Here is a 13,277-nt window from a genome sequence, read left to right as displayed (position 1 = left end):
AGTATTTATACTCCTTTACTTATTCCACATTTTGTTGTGTTACAGCCTGAATTCAAAATGGATTTAACAATGTTTTATACACAAAATACCCCATAATGACCAAGTAAAAACATATTTTTTAGAAATGTTAGAATTCTTTTTGAAAATGAAATGCAGAAATATCTCATTTACATAAGTATTCACTCCCCTGAGTCCATACTTTGTGGAAGCACCTTTGGCAGTGATTACAGCTGTGAGTGTTTCTGGGTAAATCTCTAAGCGCTTTCCACACCTGGCTTGTGCAACATTTGGCCATTTATTTATTTCAAAATTCTTCAAGCTCTGTCAAATTGGTTGTTGATCATTTCCAGACAACCATTTTCATGTCTTACCATAGATTTTCAAGTAGATTTAAGTCAAAACTGTAACTCGGCCACTCAGGAACATTCACTGTCTTCTTGGTAAGCAACTTCAGTGTAGATTTGGCCTTGTGTTTTAGGTTATTGTCCTGCTGAACAGTGAATTCATCTCCCAGTGTCTGGTGGAACCAGGTTTTCCTCCAGGATTGTGCCTGTTATTAGCTCTATTCCTTTTTATTTTTGTCCTGAAAACCTCCCCAGTCCTTAACGTCTACAAGCATACCCATAACATGATGCAGCCACCACTATGCTTGAAAATGTGCTTGAAAATACGGTACTCAGTAATATGTTTTATTAGATTTACCCAAAATATAACACTTTGTTTTCAGGACAAAAAGTACATTTCTTTGCCACATTGTTTACTGTATTAGTTGAATACCTTGTTGCAAACCGGGTGCATGTTTTGGAATATTTTTAGTCTGTACAGGCTTCCTTATTTTCACTCTGTCAATTAGGTTAGTATTGTGGAGTATCTGCAATGTTGTTGATCCATCCTAAGTTTTCTCCTATCACAGCCATTAAACTTTGTAACTGTTTTAATGTCACCATTGGCCTCATGGTGAAATCCCATTCCCACTCCTGTATCTTTGTAGTGACTGGGTCTATTGATACACCATCCAGAGAATAATGAATAACTTCACCATGCTCAAAGGGATACTCAATGTCTGCTTTTTGTGTTTTTACCCATCTACCAATAAATGCCCTTCTTTACAAGGCATTGGAAAACCTCGCTGGTCTTTGTGGTTGAATCGGTGTTTGAAATTCCCTGCTCAAAAGATCCTTGTATGTGTGGGGTACAGAGATGAAGTAGTCATTCAAAAATCATGGTAAACTCTATTATTGCATACAGACTGAATCCATGCAACTTATTATGTGACTTGTTAAGTACATTTTTACTGCTGAACGTAGGCTTGCCATAACTAAGGGGTTGAATACTGATTGACTCAACACATTTCAGCTTTTAATTTTTAATTAATTAGTAAACATTTCGTCAAAACAAATATTCCACTTTGACGTTATGGGGTATTGTTTGTAGGCCAGTATCAACAAATCTCTATTTAATCCATTTAAAATTCAGGCTGTAACACAACTAAATGTGGAAGTCAACGTTATTATTCAAATGTTCAAGTGTGTGTGTGTTTAGGTTAGTGTGAGTAAATGTTACTATACAGTGTGCATGTGTGCTTGTAAGTAAGTGTTTTTATTTTGCATGTGAGTCTGAGGAGGTACTAATAGTGTGGTGTATAGTTAGTAGTGGAAGGGAATGACGAAGGTGGTCAGAATGGGACAGTGGCAGGATGGGTGTTGGTGACAGGGCTCTTGTACCGTCTCGTCTGCTCGACTGATCCGAGGGAATCTGGGTCACTTCCAGCCCGTTCACATGCTACTGTGTGTTCCCATCTCCTTTCCTGTTCCCTCTCCTCTGCCCTGGGCACGCTACGACCCAGCTAACTCCATGCTGATGACTCAAAGAAAATGTACTTGTCTCTTATGGCAAATTGAGAGAAAAATGAACAGCATTAGTCTGTGTGGTTGCCTGCACTACCCCCCCTCTGGAGTCTCAATCTTCTGTTCTGTCATTTATTCTAGTATAAAGATATATCTAGTGGATAGTTATTGTTGAAAGCCTTATCTATCATGGCTTTCGTGGCTGACTATTTTTCTCTTCGTGTCTCTACTCTGCTCTCCATTTGTTGTTGAGAATGAGCACAATGGACAGGTACAGTACTAGTAAATCAAGCCAGCCAATGAAATGGTAGACTCCCTCTCCACCTTTCCAAATAGCACCATAGTCTGTGATGCTGTCCAGTCAAAAGAAATTAAGAATGAATCTTGATTGAAAACAAATGAATTAATCTCAACTGATCATGGCAAAACTAATGAGAAAAGCAATAAATTGTTACACAGATATATATTTTAATCCAGGCTTTACACATCTGATACAGTGTCACTTGAGAATGTTATCTAGCATAGTGTCTGTGTATCTGATAGAATGGACATGTTACCAACAGCTCTAGAGTACAAACATTACCATAATGTTTTTGCCTTCATTATGTTAAATGTGAATGTAACTGAGTGCTTGTGACATCTGTTGTATTGTGTAGCTTATCCTAGTGATGCAAGTAAGCCCCTTTGAACAGAGCGATAGAGATAGATGGATATCTCCCTATAAGGTGGTTGGATGATGTGATTAAGTCATTAATTAAATAATTTGCTAAACCATGAGGGAAGGCAAGCCACAGAAATATGGATTAGGAATTTTATGACCTACAATAGTGCAATAATCCATCTTAAAATAGAGGTGGTCAACAAACAATACTGATCATGAGAGATGAGATTACTCTAAATCTGTTTGACTGAAGGCCTCTCAAGTGGATGTATTAAATCATGCAGATATTTCAAAATATATTAAGTAAAAAACAAACACCAAATCATAATGCTGCTCTTAACTTCTAATATATACCAGTAGGTCTATTAGTATTATAAACTATAATATCATCATAGGGTATAGAATTGTTCTCTCTATCTCTCTGTGTGTGTGTGTGTGTGTGTGTGTGTGTGTGTGTGTGTGTGTGTGTGTGTGTGTGTGTGTGTGTGTGTGTGTGTGTGTGTGTGTGTGTGTGTGTGTGTGTGCGAGAACATTTGAATTACTCGACAAATAGAATGGAAGGTGTCCCATCTCACAATGAAAATTTGCCACCTTAAATAACAGAACTTGTTTGGACAATCATGCCCACAATCAGTGCCGAGTTTGGTTGTGGATGGGCCTGTGCGGTCTATGACGAACAAAGCAATAGGCAGAACAGACGTCTTTGTATGAGATCCACTGTCTGTGTTTTGTGTGGTTGAGTTGGTGAATGTCAGTCCGGGGATATCGGTGTAAGGATACTGTCTTTTGGCACAGTTGTATATGCACTTGTAATATGCTCACTGTAGGCCTGCCTACCTTTTAAAACTGTATATTCTACAATGAATAAGTAAGTACTCCATACACGGATTGGCAATGTAGCCTAATTGTTTATTTTTGTGTTAATCATCGACAAAATATTAATGATTTCATATTTTGCCCCTGTTAACCAATTAAAGGCCTATTTGAAAATGACAAATGCGTACATTATGCATGATTTGGAAAATGTAGTAGTATGAATAGCTATAGGCTAGATAAACCCATAGACTTAAACACAACCATATACGTAGTAATTATATATATTTTTCAATTAGTTACAGTATTTTGGTTTTAGCTTAGCCTATGTGTGTCTACTTGCCGCTCAAAGAAATGTCCGATTTTAATTTCTAAAAACGTGAATGCAGTGTTATCATAGGTCTAGGGCTAGGCTGAGTAAAAGAGTCACAAGCTCATGTTAATTACTATGTTTCCATTTGAAATCAAAATGTACTCCGCCATGTAGTCTTACTGTAAGCTTGGACATAGACTTAAGGCTTCTGTTATGTTTTACTGTCGTGCATAGCCAAATTGTTTATTGACAGACCTCCGTTTATGATATCGAACATTTTACCATCTTTTATTGATGCGCTCTTCATAGAAAAAGAAAGTGTCCTTGTAAACTTAGGTTAGGATTACAGCATGAAATATTCAAAGGCATCTAAATATTTCAAAGCTACACCTTGTCACTCATCTTCACAATTACTTTCCCCTTTTGTCTGTGTCCGGTCTGGAGTCCTTATCCTTTCTTTACGCTTGTTCTCGGACCGGTGCTAAACCTATAATAATATGCTATGGTTTTATGATTAGACCCCACAATTAAGAACTTGAATCGTGTTAATCCGTATACTGCTCTCATATAGACTGGGTCAATCTGGTTACTCTGCCACATTACAGTGACAGGATAGACTTATAACCTACTTTTATCACCTTGTTGACAAATGTGCAAATAACCCTTTTCTGTGTTTGATTATTATTAAGCTATTATGATCAAATCAAAGATTTGAATTAAAGATGATTTATTTTGATAAAGTAGGCCTGTTATTTTCACTTTATGAAGGCAGTAGACAAACGTTCAGAAAAAAATAACACATTTTGGAGCTATTTCTGTGATGATTTGGAGAAACTGTGACCCCGAATAGCCAAGCGCACGTTGCATGAGATGAACAGCTTCTTGCGCAGAAGGCAGGCAGTTTCATAACCCCGCGCCATGAGCCTCCCATAATTCATGCAAAAAGAGCCCTAAGGGATTCAGTTGATCTGTGTGTGTGTGTGTGTGTGTGTGTGTGTGTGTGTGTGTGTGTGTGTGTGTGTGTGTGTGTGTGTGTGTGTGTGTGTGTGTGTGTGTGTGTGTGTGTGTGTGTGTGTGTGTGTGAGAGAGAGAGAGAGGGGAGAGAGTCTGAAAATAATATCAGGCTTTTCCGTTAGAATGAACTTTACCACTGTAGCCAGCCATGAAATAATGTGACCCGACACTTCAAACCATCTGCGCTATCTATCCGCCTTCTTATTTACTAAATCAGCCCGTGCACAAAACGGAGTGTATCTGATACTAAACCCGAATAGCCCAGCAGTGCCACGATAGTTTTATACACAAACGTTCCGGTTTTTTCTCCAGTGTTTAGCAAAAAACGTCTCTTTGATGGATTAGGCTATAGGCAAGTGTGCAGTGTGAATTAGAAATAGAAGCAGTGATTTTATCTGAGAAGAGGCAGATGCAATACAATATGTCATGGCAAATCAAATAAAGATACAACATCTGTCAAATATGTCTGATCAAATAAAGATACGCCTATAATATGTCGATGTAGCCTACATCATCAAAATAACCGAATTTGATGCGAATGACTTCAATTGTTCCAGCATAAAATCCTAGATTCATTCAACATATAGCGTAGTGCCATATTTTTTTATGATCAAATGAGTCCCAACAATTCTAGAGCGTGGATGAACGGGATTGTCTGCGTGCGTTAGGCTATACGACCATTCAATATCATGCTATTGTAATCGCAGAACATTCGTTGTCTGTTTTTATTCTTTATTTGAAACATTTTTAAAACGGTATGATAATCAGCCAATATCTGTCGTGCCTGCTGCGGGGTCTTATTTTGCATTTTCAATGAAAGAAGTAGGCTAAACCTGTGAACGTATTGCGTTTTAATAGACTCGTCGCTTTTCTTCTACACAGCCATGATTTACAAAGGAGGGGATGTAGGAAAACATGGAAGGCAATTAAAGGTTTGAAGACAAAAAGCAAAGGTCAAAATGTTTACATTCTAAAAAGCCGCTGTCGAGCACTGGGAGGTGCTGCATTCTCTTAGCGCTCCTTTCCGCGTGATTGGTAAACTTGACAGTGATTGACGGGCATCCATGGCAACCAATCTGCCAAGTCCAATAGAAAATCAGCAGAGGGGCTGACTGTAATTTCCCCCTTCAAAATACATCTCGGGTCTAGTTTTTATACTCTTGTAATTTCTACATACCAAGTTCACCAGCCGAGGGCATAGTTCCTCCGTGTTTTTAACGGTTGATCTGTTAACTTTGGGATTGCCTTTTTGTGTGGATCCGACGATCAGAGAGCGAGAGGGAGAGAAGGGTAGGCGCGAGAGGGGAGCGTGTGAGTCAGAGAGAGACCGAGGTGAAACGAAAAGCCTCCATGTTTCAGCTGCCTATCTTGAATTTTAGCCCCCAGCAGGTTGCGGGGGTTTGCGAGACTCTGGAAGAGAGCGGGGACATTGAGCGCCTCGGTCGCTTCCTCTGGTCTCTGCCCGTCGCCCCAGCAGCCTGCGAGGTCCTCAACAAGAATGAGTCGGTGCTTAGGGCGCGGGCCATCGTGGCCTACCACACCGGGAATTTCCGAGAACTCTACCACATTCTGGAGAACCACAAGTTCACCAAAGAGTCTCACACTAAACTACAGGCCCTGTGGCTCGAGGCGCACTACCAGGAGGCAGAGAAGCTGCGGGGCCGCCCGCTAGGGCCAGTGGACAAATACAGGGTGCGGAAGAAGTTCCCTCTACCCAGAACGATATGGGACGGAGAGCAAAAGACCCACTGCTTCAAGGAGAGAACCCGACATTTGTTACGAGAATGGTACTTGCAGGATCCGTACCCGAACCCGAGCAAAAAGAGGGAGCTCGCGCAGGCTACTGGACTTACTCCCACACAAGTGGGAAACTGGTTCAAAAATCGTAGACAAAGGGATAGAGCAGCGGCTGCGAAAAATAGGTAGGCTACATGCTGCAGTCTGTACCTTTTTGTATTTTTATCAAAGATGCTGTGTGGTGGCTACAACGTTTATTGTTACATTCTTAACGAAAGGGACCTTGCGTTGCGACTATCTCAGTCAGCATAAGTATTTGCATTTTTTTCAATAAAAGCAATTATTTGTGAAAATATTGTTCTATCGAATTGTTTGAATTATGTTATTTTGAGTAAACATTGAAATATAGTTGGCTATAATATATAAATAGTACATTTAAATTACATTTGTTCATAAATATTCTCAACGGAAATGACACCATAAACGCTGTAGCCTATTGAAATGAAGCAAACTGTATGACAAACTCCATTGTGTGACTATAGCCCTTGTCATTTTCATTGCAAAACGAACGCTTGTCTTAATGCAGTGTTTCCCCAAATTGACCATTAGCCTATGTATTCTTGCCAAAACTAAATTTGAAGCATAGGCCTAGCTATTCCCCGAGTCAAGTGTCTCAATAATCCCGTTCAGATTATCCTTCGTTTTCCACAATCCATTTAGATTGTATTGACCGCTGTCCGTGTTAAATCTTTGAACATAATTTAACAACAAACATGAAATTGTCTGAAACATTTTGTATCATGGATGTTGCTTAATTTAATGAAAGACAGAAACACAAGAGCCCTACTGTATTAGGTTATTTGTTCAATCATGTCTGATGCCACTTGTGCTGAACAGCAAATCATGAAGGCAGCACGTGTATTGAACGAATCTAAATGATTTCCTATAAGAAAATATTCAGGCTAGTCTGACGATCTTTGAAATTGTGCTCACTGTGTGGGTTTGGGATTGATGTGTCTTGATTGTGTTTGTGCATTTACTTGTAGGCTATAGAATATTTAAAAAATGCATTTGTTTGGTTCCTGGTCTGGCACGTGTGTATCTGATGCTAGATTTAACTACAGCAAAAATGATGTTTCAATTGAGGATTTACTTTAATAGAACCTATTCGTATTGTATTGTGCTTTCTAATTCTAGTATCCCCCCCCCCCCATGTCTGTCTTTTACCCAGGCTACAACAGCAAGGGATGTCCCAAGGCTCGGTTCGGTCTTTGGCAGATGATGATGGAACCGTCGATCGACTCGGTCCCGCCTCTAGTCCCGAGGCTAGTTTGTCAAGCAAAGCCGCCACCTCGGCTATCTCGATCACTTCCAGCGACAGCGAATGTGACATCTAATGGCGCACGAGGCAGTCCAGAGGAGGGAGAGGATAAATTCACAGGAGATAAATAAAGGAGATCCTTAAAGACAATCTAACAAAAAAAACAGTCAGTGCCTGCGTTTGAATTTAAAGAAACTGGTCTTCTTTGATGGCTGCCAAAACATGAGGGATCTGACGGAATGCCCTGTCTTAAAGCTATACTTTCTTTTTGTTGTCGTTTTTCGCTATGGATGGCTGAAGCTAATACAAGCGGACAGAAAATGTAAAGAAAAATCATATTCATATTCACAATCCCTTTTTAGGGAGGACTAATAAACCAATGCCTCAAGATACAACTACAAATGAAGAAAAAAAAAGACATTTGAGCGCCTAACCTGCTATTTTCTGTGGGTATTTCATGTTGAAAAGACGCTGTAATATTTTTACTTTACTTTTAAAGTTTTATAAATAATGTTTATTTACCTATTTAAATGATTGGCTCTGTTAGAATGTGATATTATTTTGCTTGGTGTTTTTAATATTTACCTTGTGCACAGGTGAACCCGTTGAGCATGTGCGCTTTAGTAAACATGTGTTTCAGTAAAAACGTTTTTTTTTAAGAAGTAAAGATAACTTAATAAAATAATTGTTTATCAAAAGAACAAAAAATCCGTTTTTTTATTCTCAGATTACAACGATTGAGAATGGTGTTTGCAGTTATTGTATCACTCGATTATTACTTGATATTATTAGGCAATCTAGTAATTTGCCACAATAAATTAGATTATAGTTTTGGGATTTGTGACGATATTTACAATATGATATCTGTGACAGAATATTTAAAGTATCGTCCTATGATAGGCCTATAGTGTGATGCAGCGTACTGTATGTATCATTTTGTGCCTCTACGTTGCCCTGATGAAGTGGTCTCGGTTATATATCTGGGTATTTCAGGCATGTTAATATTTAACTACTAAAAAGACTTGAGGTGGCGCACACCCCAAACAAGTTAGTAGAGGTGCTGACTAACGGAGAGTGAACTGTAGTAGGCTATACAAATAAGCAGTCGCACATTAAACTCCCAGAAATATATTGGATAAATCAACGTTTCTGCATCACATTGTGTTCTTCAGGGTGTACGTACTTAACTACAACATAATCTACAGATCTTCAAATGTGGACTGTGAGTGAGATTTTTTTATTTTTATAGTTTATATTGCCACACTTTGTGCCGTGACACGTTCTCGACATATAGCCTAATTGACCAACAACATGCTTTGCGTCATGTAATATGGCATGACAGCCAGAGGTCAGAGAAAGGCCGGCTCACAAAACGAGACAGTCTCCAGGAGCAAAAATAAATTGTCCTACACAACACCATAATATGAAATGCGATCTGGCTGACGGATGTGCATGGAAGTACATAGGCTATTGTCCTACATTTTAATCTCAATAGTGCTATTGTTGTGTATTTCAAATTATGATTTTGTAGACTAAGCCTATCACATTTAATTTAGATAATTGAATCATCGATTTCTAGCTGATAGGCTAAAACTTGTCAAATAATTGCATTTGCATGGGATGCGATAGGCTACTATTCGATCGTGGATCTATTCTAAACCATATTTCCTTTATCGCAGAATGAATGTTTGATAACCTAATGTCTGCCACGATTAGCCTATACACCTATGGCCTATTTTTCAAGGGTGAAAAAATGCAAAATTCTATTTAATTTCATGGCTATAATGATATCATGTTAGCAAAACTGGTATTTGAATAGTCTGTTATTTATATTTGTTCATTAATGGTTCAGTGAAAGCAACGTTTTAAAGAGTAGACCTATAGGCATAAAGGTTTGTAGCAGACCAGTTATGGCGGGCTAAAAAACGTAATGGCCAGATAGGCCTGCCCTACATTTGGTATTATGATGATATGATCGGTGATGCAGGGTTTACGCATTGAGATAGGCCCTTAAGTGTTTTTTGCGTTAGGGTTTTGCCTATGCTACTATTTGCAACTTTTACCGCTGGTTCTGATGAATAAATGCCTATTAATTAGAACGTAAAGACGAGAGTTAGCTATTAGAACGTAAATATGAGGGTAAACCGTGCTTATATAGGCCTTCATCTGCTGTAAAAAAAATGTCCATCCCTCTTTCCGTGCGCTTATATGATGTCAGTCCAAATGAGCATCGTAAATAAGAAATGAAAAACACAGAAGTGCTGTTTTTCCAACGGATCCAGAGTTCTGGGTTGGGGCCTACACCTGGGTTTTCATCCAAATTCCAATTAATTCAACTAACCAGTGAAAGGAACAAACTGTATTTCTCTGAACGTTTTTCAGCTGGAACAACACAGAAGTCAATGCAGTGTTTCGTTTTTGGGATGAAGAGGAAGCATGTGAGGGGACGAAAAGGGGCGCTTTGAGTTCTTTCAAATGATGGGGACAAAATGGCTGAATATTTCCGTTTCTATTGAAAATAAGGGCGACCAGGGGGATGCATGAAAAGGTATTTGTAGCAGTCAATAAGGTTGTCAAACTGGTCAGCGGTAATCAGCACTAATGATGAGGTCTAGGGTCCCCGCGTGAACAAAGGGGCGCTCCCAATGTTTTGTGAGCGGAAGCAACACGGGTTCCCCTTCAAAGAATGAACTGCAGTCAGGGTAGTCTGCCAGGGGTACGGAAATCAGAACTTTTGTGTAGTGTGTGTGTGTTTGGCAGCTGCTGCAATGTGAATTCGTGAGTTGGGCGATTAAAAGGATTTAATGACCAATTGATTGACTGTTTTCTGACTTGTACGTTTGCAGCAGTCATAGCACGTTAATTGTGCTCCAATAAACACGTCGAACATTTTGAATAATAAAGAAAAGGCCTCTACGTTTTGTAAAATATGAAACGACGTTGGATATAACCGCTGAAGCGGGTTAATTTTAAAGACCTTTGACTCTCATCCTTTTAGACCTCTAGCCCTTTTATATATTGGTAACATTATATCTTCTGGATTTTTGTGTAGTTTTTAAGCCATTTACAAAAATGAAAGCAGGTGCAACACCAATTTCAATGTAGCCTATGTGTCCATCATAATATGAAAGAAGGTTCTCCTTCTCTTGAACTCCGATCTCTCTATGCTGTTGCGACTTTATTATGATCGAATCTGTCAAAGGAGTTCAGCAGTGATAGCTTTCACTATGTGACGCGAGCTGGTGTCAGCACTAACAGTGGGCTATGTCAATGTGTACTATTTCTCCTGTAGCAGTTAGGTCTACATGATAGTGTCTGGCTATCTACCACATACTCTTGTCTTTAATAATCAATTTTTTTAAGTAGGCCTATTACTAATCGGTGTTAGTTTATCTCTAGGTTATTTTATGCATATTTCTTCCAACGGTGATTGTAAGACCACGCTGTAGCCTAATATACAACTAGACTGTAATATAGGCCAACCTACAACTTCTCCTTTGATTGTTCTGGAATATTTTTTTACTCCACTCTGCTTCCTGTTTAAATCCCTTGGTTTTAGGTTTATTTTTTATTAACACATTATAGGCTCTGCTATAGCCAACATGGTCCCGTAAAAAACATATACAATTATAGGCATATATGTATTATTATTATTACTGTGCTTTTTATTGTTGTTATTATTGTTATTCATATTATCAGCTGTAACCAAGAGACATTTCCAAAATCTAGTCTATTATTTTCGTAAAATAGATATTACGACAGAATTAGACCCCTTGCCATAGAGCGGACCATTCACCTTTTGCCGGAGTTTTCCCTGTTTTCTCTAAAGCGGAAGTGGTCATTAAATTAGGGAGAAACATAAAGGCATTTAAGAGCCTTGTCCTGCTCCATCTTAATTAGCAAAGCTCTCAAGAAGGACTCCCAACTGCCCCATCCCAGTAGACCCAATCTGCCGCGTCTCCCAACAATGTGTTCATTTGATTTGAACACTTTCTTGATGTCGTCTCTGCCATTGACTGTCGTTTAAAACGCATGTCGCTTGCTTTGTTTCTCTTAAATGTCAATTAATGTTTCATGTGTGTTTCGACCGGTCCCCAAATTAATATAGTTGTTTCACTGATGGTTTTGGTATTTTAACCTGCGGGTAATGAACGCGTCTGGTAAAGATAGACAAAATCAACATGGGCACGCGTGGAGCCAGTTTAGCCAAGGTGTTTGAATGTAACAATTTAATGTTGGCTTCTTCACCATCTTGTTTTATTTGTACGTTTTTTTTTATTGTTGGCTATATCCCGACCAGGGCCAAATTCGGTTTTTGTTCGTTCACTCAGCAAGAACAGCGCATTCACTGGAGACAGTCAGATATCCATACAAATTACCCAGCCCTATTTTGTATTATTAATAGGAATCCTCAACGTCTTTTATACTCCAGAAAATTGCTTATTTGTAAGTAGGTTACATTCGTGTTTGTGTCGCATGTGTTTCTTTGAAGTCAGATACTTTCTTCACTAGACCATTTTCTCTTTCATAATTTAAGTTCGCAGAATGATGCTAGTGTATTTATCCCGTATTCAAGTTTATTAATATTTAACATCTAAAAATGTCATGAAGGCAGGCGTTTCATAATATTCTCACTGAGAATGCTACGGATGCCCCCTGGTGGTGATATTGGGTAGTACTGACCTGCTTACCAGACACCGCTGTCATGCTAACCTACACTCCTACTATCATAACGAATTATAGGCTATATATGTTATTTAAAGTTTAAATGTTTCCATTGTGTTAGAATTGGTTTCCAGAAATATTGTTATTTTCTTGGTATGCATCCAACAGGCTGCAATAAACCCACATCGCTTAATATCCTTCTTAACCTGTTGTTCTATGTCTAACACAACACAAAAACTGTTCTGAATTGAGAGTGAGACTAGAGACTGGGATACGTTCTGCACGAATGCGCCGTTTCTTTGTTTACACGTTTACACAAGGGGCAACAATCAACCAAATTAAATTAAGCAAAATGTTAACTTAGTTGTTCATGGAGGAGTGTGAAATAGTCTGTAATCCTATAGCTTTTTGTCTGATCGTGTTGCACCGCACCCTTTTAGCAAGTGGCAGTCAACGGCGATCATGATGACACGTAATAGAATACCAGAGGCGAGTTTCAGCACCTTGGACAGGGCACAACCATTCACCGTACTGAAATGCCGCCTGCATGTTTGCTCCTGGGTCAGGCTGTTAGCATATCAGCTCTTTGTCACCCAGGCCTTACAAAACATCGTCCATTTCGATTGAAAAAATCTATAATGAAATGATAATTTAACTATGAACTTGAATATGTTTTCAGATACTTTAATTGATGCTGTAAATGAGAGTGAGGTCAAGCATTAAGGTGCTAAGCAACTGACAGTTGATTCATTGTGTTAATATTGTCATTGGATGTTAAAATAAAGATAGCCTACTGTGCACAAAATATTATTTCGTAAAAAAATGTAGGCCTAATGTTATTTCGAATATAACACTTGTTGATACATAGACCACACAAGTGGTCTATGTATCAGGCATGACGCCTCT

General features: G+C 38.8%; 1 protein-coding gene across 1 annotated transcript; it reads left to right on the top strand.

The window, feature by feature from the left end:
* The first annotated feature begins 5,333 nt into the window (after positions 1–5,333).
* On the top strand, positions 5,334–10,506 carry LOC112233349 (homeobox protein SIX6). Its single transcript, XM_024400922.2, has 2 exons — positions 5,334–6,570; positions 7,617–10,506. The coding sequence occupies exons 1-2, from the start codon at positions 5,999–6,001 to the stop codon at positions 7,780–7,782; spliced, it is 738 nt and encodes a 245-aa protein (XP_024256690.1). The 5' UTR covers positions 5,334–5,998; the 3' UTR covers positions 7,783–10,506.
* Positions 10,507–13,277: the final 2,771 nt, after the last annotated feature.

This window comes from Oncorhynchus tshawytscha, linkage group LG11, assembly GCF_018296145.1.
Source record: "Oncorhynchus tshawytscha isolate Ot180627B linkage group LG11, Otsh_v2.0, whole genome shotgun sequence".
NCBI lineage: Eukaryota > Metazoa > Chordata > Actinopteri > Salmoniformes > Salmonidae > Oncorhynchus > Oncorhynchus tshawytscha.
Note: the sequence above shows the minus strand (reverse complement) of the source record. Positions and strands in the feature narration are given on the sequence as shown.

Excerpts from the sequence above, each read along its gene's own strand:
- LOC112233349 (XM_024400922.2), top strand. The coding sequence starts at position 5,999 with ATGTTTCAGCTGCCTATCTTGAATTTTAGCCCCCAGCAGGTTGCGGGG. Across the intron at positions 6,571-7,616 it reads GCAGCGGCTGCGAAAAATAG|GCTACAACAGCAAGGGATGT; the intron begins GTAGGCTACATG and ends TCTTTTACCCAG.